The following is an 8,756-nucleotide window of genomic DNA, read 5'->3' as shown; positions in this document are numbered from 1 at the left end:
GTCAGCCTATCTGCTCCTATGATGCTGCTTGGCCTGCTGTGTTCATCCAGCCCTGCACCTTGTTGTCTCGGATTTTCCAGCATCTGCAGTTCCTACTATCTCTTGTAAAGATAACAGATGGTTTTGGAATATAAACTGGGATACACAGAAATTTAGACCACTGCTATTGTTGCAGAGAATGTATGAGATGTTTTTCTTTTCACAACTCGAAAGATCAAAAGTGGAATTGTATAGTGTTTGCTGTTACAACGTCATCTAACTTTTAGAGAAGCTGGACTTGATAGTTTTGTTAGACAACCGAGCACCAGATGCCATTATGTTGAAAACTATCAACATAGTTTTTGCATTTTTAATTTACAGTTTGTCACAGACCTGAGAAGGAGCCTGCACTCAGAATTCCAGAAACCCTGCAAGCAAAGACAGGTCTCTCTTGTTCTCATCTGAATGAGAAATAAAATGTACTCAAAAGACTCTGAAAAGAACTTCTAACTCAAGCAAACATTTATGCCCAACTGACTGGGTACTGATTTGAAGATCTTCTATTGGAAAGGAGCAGTCATCAGTTTGAAGAAGGGTGATACCCAAAACGTTGACTGCTCCTTTCCTCCAGATTCTGCCTGGCTTTACTGTGTTCTTCCAGCCTCTTGTTTATCTACTTTGGATTTCAGCATCTGCAGTCTTTTTTGTCTCTAACTGAGGATCTTCTATTACCCTGTGGGCGACAACAATGTGATGTCATTGCCAAAAACCAAAAAGTACAGTGAGAAAGTCACCTCATTCCACCTTTTTGATTTGGACTCTTGCTTCAGAAATTTTTTAAACTATGTTTTCCACCCATGATATTTCTGCAGAGTTTTCTGACTTGTCTGTCCTAATTGTGAATGAACATGCGCATATTTAAGTTTAAGGGGGATACAGTTTAAATTTGCAAGTTAGTAATTAGTAATCTGTTTCATTGTATGTTAAAGAATTTTTTTATATTTAGTATGTTATTTTGTTTACTGATGAAATCTGGAGTGAGTTTCTTTTTTCCTAGCTAGTAGTCAAAGTCAGGCAAATTAACTATCTTGGTGATTGAATTGGTCATTTTGACATCGATGACAGATTGTGAAATAGTGGGGCTTCATTACCTATGTACTCTTTCATCCAGGGCCATGACAAATGTTTGGGGGGTGGAGGTGGAGGGGAATGTCAATGCACAATCTTTGAACATGGGCAATGGGAGTGTGGCCATGGAGTAAGATTAATTGGTAAAGGATAAAAGGACAGATACCAGGTTTCTCACACAATAAAATTAGATAGCTTTGGAAGCTGATAAAACTATCCTGCAAATGGTAACGGTATACCTGACTGATTTCCAAGACTTCACTAAGGCTAAAGTATCAGAATTGGCAAAGGAGTTAAAGGTGATAATTCCTGCAAAATAAGAAGGTTGAGATAAAATCTCAATAACTAAAGTGACTCAGTACTTTGTGCATCTACTCCCCCTTGTATTTCTATCAGTCTCAAATGCTATGCCCATATGTTAGTTATTGAGATTTTAACTACTACTAAAGCACTTGAACTTGAGCAAGAACTAAATCAGCTTAAAAAGTAAATAGGACTTAAAAGACTTGAAATTCAGGAAAAAGAAAAAGAAAGAGAGTTTAAGAAGCTGAAACTAGAGATTCACCAGAGGGAAAGGGATACAGAGAAGGAATTGAGAAAATAATACCAGTTTAAAAAATGGAGATAGGATATGGAGATTAAAAAACTCAGATGCAGAGGAATGCTCTGATGAGGAAAAACCGAGCCAAAACCCAGTAAGGAAATTGAAAACGAAAAGAATATGGAGGCATTTTTTATGTCATTTCAGAAAATAGCGAGACATACGAATTGACAAAAAGAAAACTTTCTTCTTTCAATGGATATTGCCCATTGTTAGAAATTGGGTTTACTTTGAAACTGAATTATTGTAGTATTCCATATTAAGTACTTCCAGTGCAGCATGAAACCTCATTTTACTGTGTTACAGTAATAATTACACTTCTACAAATATAAACAGAAGATTGATTGGGCACCAAATTGCCCTATTATATGAATACAGTGATTGAGAAAAAAAAAATGGCACATTATAGGATGTCAACACATTGGAAAGTGTGCCAAAGCGATTTAGAAGATGTTGCAAGTGGTGAGAAATTTCAGTTCTTAGAAGGAATGAAAACTAACCTTCAAATCAAAGCAAGCAAAGGTAGGGTATATTATATACCCTTGTCACATTCAATTCTTGCTCCAAATGCTGTTCACCATGGAGGATTACTGATTCATCAGCTAGGAGGACAGGTGTACTCTATGTGATAATCAGCAGGAGGTTTACTTACCCATTTTGACCTGATGTCATGAGACTTCATGGAGTCTGAATTCAGTGTTGAGGACTCTTAGGGCAAATCCCTCCTGACTGCATGCCACTATGTTGCCATTCCTGCTGGGTGTGTCCGGCAATGGGTGTATGTCTATGTTAGACTGTAGCTTGACCAGTCTGTGAGACAGTGCTCCCAGTTTTGCCACAAGCCACCAGATGTTAGTAAGAATACTTTGCCGGGTTGACAGGGCTGTTTCCCATTGGTGTTTACAGTGCCTTTGTCAATGCCAGATGGTCCATTTGATTGAGAGAGCAATTAATAAAGCATATAGTGTCCTCGGCTTTATTCATTGGGCCATAAGGCACAAGAACAAGGAGATGATAGCAAGGACTGCAGTGCTGGAGTCAGAGTCAATACAGTGTGGAGCTGAAGAAACACAGCAGGTCAAGCAGTATCAGAGGAGTAGGAGAGTCAACGTTTCAGGCCTAGACCCTTCATCAACACTGGAGAGGGGGAAGGGAGCTGGGAAATAAATAGAGGGAAGAAGGGTGGGGCTGGGGGAAAGTAGGTGGGATGGCGATAGGTGGATTGCAGGTAGGGGTAGTGGGGATTAGTCAGTGGGAAGAGTGGGGCGGACAGGTGGAGAAGGAGATGGACAGGTAGCGTCAGGTCAAGGAGGTGTGGTTGAGAGGGAGGGTTGGACACGGGATGAGGCCAGAGGTGGGGAAACTTTGGACCTGGTGAATTCTATATTTAGGCCATCAGGCTGTAGGCTCCCAAGGCGAAATATGAAGTGTTGTTCCTCCAGTTTGCATGTGGCGTTGTTATGGCACTGGAGGAGGGCCGGTATGGAAATGTCACCAAGGAAATGGGGAGTTAAAATGGTTAGCAATGGGAAGGTGTTTTTGATTATAGCGTACGGAGTGCAGGTGCTCTGCAAATTTGTCACCAAGTTTATATTTGCTCTCACCAATGTAGAGGAGGCCACATCGGGAGTAACAGATACAGCAGACCTGGTTGGAGGATGTACAGGTGAACCCCTGTTGGATATGGTAAGTTTGTCTTGGGCCTCGGATGGAGGAGAAAGGGGAGGTGTAGTGGCATGTGTAGCACTTCCTGCACTTGCAGGGAAAGGTGCCTGGAGTGGTAGGGTTGGTGGGGAGATTGGAGCAGATGAGGGAGTCACAGAGTGTGCAGTTCCTACAAAAGGCAGATGGGGTGGGGAGGAAAATATCTCTTTGATGGCGGGGTCGGATTGTAGGTGGCAGAAGATGATGTGCTGGATGCGGAGGTTGGTGGGGTGGTATGTGAGGACTAGGGGTACTCTGTCTTTATCTTTGTTGTGGGGAGGAGGGGGTTTGAGGGCAGAAGCATGCTCCTGCCCCACTGAATTCATCTCCACGTACCTCGACTCTGTCGTTTCCCCTTGATCCAGGAACTGCCCACCTACATTCGGGACACTATCCACGCTCTCCACCTCCTCCAGGACTTTCAATTCCCTGGCCCCCAAAACCTCATCTTCACCATGGACATCCAATCGCTGTTCACTTGTATCCCCTGCGTTTGATGGCCTAAAAGCCCTCCGCTTCTTCCTCTCCCACAGGCCCAACTAGTCCCCCTCCACCGACACCCTCATCCACTTAACGGAACTTGTTAGGCCTCAGCTACAATATTGTGTATAGCTCTAGGTGGCACATTATAGGATGTCAACACATTGGAAAGTGTGCCAAAGCGATTTAGAAGATGTTGCAAGTGGTGAGAAATTTCAGTTATGAGCACCACTGGAGCAAGTGGGACTTCAATCCAGGACCCCCTCCTCCCCACCCCGCTCCATGCAGGAGTAGGGAAACTATCACTGTGCCACAAGACCTCATCCCCCAGTCTGTAACTTAAACTGGATTATTGACTCAACACACCTGTGGAATATCATGGATAATATAAAAGCTGTGCCAAGGGCACTTGCAGGTAGTGTCCCTACCTCTAGACCAGAAGACTGAGGTTCAAATCTCTGAACAGGTTGATTGGAAAAATAGGTTAAAAAGAAAAAAATATAATAATCTAAGGACAGCCTTTGTGGTGCAGCAGTGGTGTCCGTACCTCTGAGCCAGAAAGCCAAGGTTGAAGTCCCACCTGCTGCACAGACGTCTACTAACATGTCTGAACAGGTTGATTAGAAAATAAGGAGAAAAATATCAACAAGTGCAGTATTTTAACTCTTTGCTCCCTTCATTGCTCTGAACTATGCACCTGTCAAGTTCCATTTCCTGAAAGACAAATCACAAGTCTCATTGTTCAGATTCCTAATTGTCTGGTCCAGTTGTCAGTATGTGAAACTATTATCTTTTAAAAATGAAAATGGACAATGAATGTCTAGTTTGTCACTGTTACAGTGAAGGAAGAATTCTCTCAATATTTTAAGCAACACAACTTCAATTCCATTTATAATCTTGTTATGTATTTCCATAAGATCTTTTAAGTGTTCATTTTCTGTAACTTTGTTGAGGAAAATAGTGACAATAAGAGCTCATTTCAGAATCCCACTGTATTCCCTACCTTTCTACAGTGTTAACCCTTAATTCTACTCATCTGCTTACCTGTTCTAGAAGGCAAAAGTTTTCTACCAATTTATCCAGATTTGCTGCATGAGTCACTTTCTTCATTTTTGTGATTTAGTTGCTCAGCTTTTGTAAAATCCTGAAATCATTCCTTAGTTTAGACCTCAACATATCTTTAATTTTATTTTCTAAAGTTATATTGAATTAATTTATTGTATTTCTAAATACAAAAACAGATATATTTCCCGGTGTTATTTTTCTAACCATCTCCAATGCTGTATCTCTTTCTCTCCCATTAGGTATCATTTCTTAGCTGCTACTCTACCTCCTTCACAACCACAATCTCTCAAACCTAGGGTTGTTTTTCCATCTTTAACTTCTTTCAAAATATGATTTTTTAATAGCTTTTGCAACCCAACATGATAGCTCTCTGTCTGGTCTGCTTGCTTTATTTCAAACTCCCTTTAATTGTTATCAAAGTATGCACTCCATCCCTCTCTGCATCAGTGGAATATCTGTCCTTTTTCTCTACCCTGGATGGTTATCTCTCTATCTCAGGTTATTTCCCTCACTATCTTGGGTTTTTCTTTTTATTCAGGGTTTTCCACTCACTAGCCCAGATTTCTATCTCTCTCTACCAGGTTTCTATTTCTCCCTATCTAGTTTTATCTTCTTATTCTGGGTTTTTCCTCTTTATCTCTACCTGTTTCCTGTCTATTACTACACCAATGCATTATTCCAATACCTGGTTTTCCATTTCTATCCCAGGTTTTATTCTCAATCCTGGGTTCCCTCTCTTTATCCCTGATTATTCTCTATTGTTCTGTCCTTGTCACACGTTCGTTGATTTCTATCCCAAGCTTTTATCTCTATCCTGTTTTTTTTTTCTAAATCGTAGGTTTTCCTCTCCAACCTGGATTTTCTTTCCTCATCGCAAGTATTTTACTATGTGTCTCTTTATTTAACCTTAATCCTAGAGCTTCACTCCCTCTATCCTGGGTTTCTATCTGTCTCCCAGCTTTTCCTCTCTCTCTATCCTCAGGTTTTCTCTCTCTTTAACCTTTCTTTTCTTTCTAACCATGGTGTTTTTCTCTCTATATCCCACGTTTTTTTCTCCGTATCCGTGGTTTTTCTCTCTATACCAGGTTTTATTCTCGTTCTATTCTGGGTTTCTGTTTCTATCCTGGGTTTTTTCCCACTCTCTCTACACTATTTTTTTCTCTGTATACCAAATTTCTCTGACTCTCCCAGTTCTCTTTCTCTATTTTGGGTTTTAACGTTCTATCCCAGGTTTTCTCTCTTTCTACTCTGGGTTTCACACTCCCTCTTCCCTGAGATTTTTTTCTATCTATCCTGGAGTTTTTCATTCTCTGTCCCAGGATTTTCTTTCTGTCTATCCCTTTTTTTATCTTGAATTTCTCCCTCTCTCAATGCCATGTTTCTTTGTCTCTTTTCATTCAGAGTTTTTGTCTCTCTCTATTCCACTTTCTTCTCTTCATCCTAGGTTTTTCTCACTCTATGTCAGTTGTTTTCTTTCTATCCTGGGTCTCCCTCTCTCTATCTATTCTGGGTTTTTGTCTGTCTCTGTCTTGGGTTTCTCTCGGGTTTTTCTCTTTTTTGGGTTTCTGTCTCTCTCTTTCCCAAGTTTGTCTCTCTCTATCCCAGATTTTTCCCTGTATCATGGGTTTTGTTTTCTCCCCATCCTGTATTCTTCTCTCTCTATCCTTTTTTTGTCTCGATATCCTTGGTTTTTCTCTGAGGTTGCAGACTTGCTGGCCGAGCCGGTGTGTTCGATTGCATACGTTTCATCACTCTGCTAGGGAACGTCATCAGAGCGCCTCTGGTGAAGCGTTGGTGTTCCATCCTGCTTGTTATTTGTATATCCTCAGTTTGTTAGGGTGGTTGGTATTACTTCTGGTTTTGGTCTTCAGTGGTTTGTATATCGGGTCCAGATCAGTGTGTTTGTTGACGGAGTTCCAGTTGGAATGCCAAGCCTCCAGGAATTTCCTCGTCTCTGTTTGGCTTGTGTTATTATGGATGTGTTGTCCCAGTCGTATTTGTGTCCTTCTTTGTTCATGTATATTGGGACCAGTGAGAATTGGTTGTGTCTCTTAGTGGCTATTTGGTGTTTGTGGATCCTAATTGCCAGTTATCTTCCAGTTTGGCCTATGTAATGTTTCTCAAAGTCCTTGCACGGTATGTTGTATATTACATTAGTTTTACAGGTTGAGGGTATAGGGTCCTTTATATTCTTCAGTAGCTGTCACAGGATGGTTTTTAGTTTGTGGGCTACCCTGATACCTAGGGCCTGAGTAGTCTTGTGGTCATCTCCGATATGTCCCTGATGTACGGTAGGGTGTCTAGTGTGTCTGGCCATGTTGTGTCTTCTTGCTGTGGTATGTCACGGAGGTAACAGCAGATTGTGCTTTTTGGTTACCCATTCCTCTTAAAAACTCCGTATAAGTGCTCCTGTTCTGCTTTGCGCAATTCCAGGTTGCTGTAGCGTGTTGTGGCTTTTTTGAATTATGTCCTGATGCAGCTCCGTTTATAGTTGTTGGGGTGATTGCGGTGTAATTAAGTATCTGGTCCATATGTGTTGTCTTTCTGTGTACGCTAGTCTGGAGTTCCCCGTTGTTCTTACATATGGACTTGATGGGCCAAATGGTCTGCTGCTATACTGTAGGCATTCTAATCCATTTTCTCTCTACATATATCATATATATATGGCTATCTATCTATTCCAAAATTTTTCTGTCTATCCTGGGATTCTTTTATTCTGAATTTTTTTCCCTCTATCTCCTGTTTCTCTCTCTCTCCATTTCCTCCAGATCTCTCTATCTATTCCATCTTTTTATTCTCTATTCTGGGTTTTTCTCTTACAGATTCATTTTCTTTTCCATCTCTCTACCCTGGGTCTCTCTCTCTCTATTCTATGTTTCTAACTCTATCCCCTTTATTTCTCTCTATCAAGGTCTTTCTCTCGATTCTGTTATTTCCATCTCAGGTTTTCTCTGTATCTGTTTTGTGTTTGCTCTCAGTTTCGGGCTTCCTCACTCTATCCTGAGTTTTTCTTTCTCTATCATAGGTTTTATCCTTTTTAACCAGGTTTTATCACTCTTTCTTGGGTGTTTTCACTCTATCATGGATTTATCATTCCCTATCCCGGGTTTTCTTACACTCTCCACCCAGGGTTATTCCCTCCCTAACTTGGAATTTTCCCGCTCTATCTTGGGTTATTCTGTCTTTATCGCATGGTTTTTCCCTCTGTATCCTGGGTTTTTTCACCCTTATCCCAGTTTTCTCACGCTGCCCTGGATTTTCCCCCTATCTTTGAGGTGTACAAAATGATCAGAGGTATAGAGAGTTTACAGCCAGAGACTTTTTCCTAGGGTGGAGGTAGCTATTACGAGGGGGTATAGTTTTAAAGTGAGTGGAGGTAGATATAGGAGAGACGTCAAAGGTAGGTTCTTTACTCTGAGAGTGGTAGGGGCGTGGAATGCATTGCCAGAGAGGGTAGTGGAGTCAGCCTCATTAGGGGCATTTAAGCGGCTATTAGATAGGCATATAGGTGATAGTATAAGGTAGGGGTGGAGGTTAGATAGGCATTAGGTTTAGGGTAAAAGTTCGGCATAACATTGTGGGCTGAAGGGCCTGTACTCTTCTATGTTCTATCCTGGTTATTTCACTCTATTACAGGTTATTCCCTCTCTATCCCGGATTTTCTCACTCTCTATCCTGGTTTTCTCAATCTATATCCCAGGTTTTTCTCTCTCTATCCCAATTTTATCATGCTCTACGCTGGGTTATTCCCCTTCTATCCCAGGTTTTTCCCTATATTTCCCTGATTTTTTCACTCTCT

The 8,756-nt window shown here is 41.2% G+C and overlaps 1 protein-coding gene across 1 annotated transcript in view; it reads right to left on the bottom strand.

Moving 5' to 3' along the window:
* Positions 1 to 2,390, bottom strand: part of LOC109919439 (coiled-coil domain-containing protein 152) — a 68,944-nt gene extending 66,554 nt beyond the window's left edge. Inside the window, exon 1 of the mRNA XM_048594241.1 lies at positions 2,361 to 2,390. Within this exon, the coding sequence (XP_048450198.1) occupies positions 2,361 to 2,390 (30 nt within the window). The remainder of the gene's footprint in view (positions 1 to 2,360) is intronic.
* Between the last annotated feature and the right edge of the window lie 6,366 nt (positions 2,391 to 8,756).

This window comes from Rhincodon typus, chromosome 3 (genome assembly GCF_021869965.1).
Source record: "Rhincodon typus isolate 14 chromosome 3, sRhiTyp1.1, whole genome shotgun sequence".
NCBI classification, from domain to species: domain Eukaryota; kingdom Metazoa; phylum Chordata; class Chondrichthyes; order Orectolobiformes; family Rhincodontidae; genus Rhincodon; species Rhincodon typus.
Note: the sequence above shows the minus strand (reverse complement) of the source record. Positions and strands in the feature narration are given on the sequence as shown.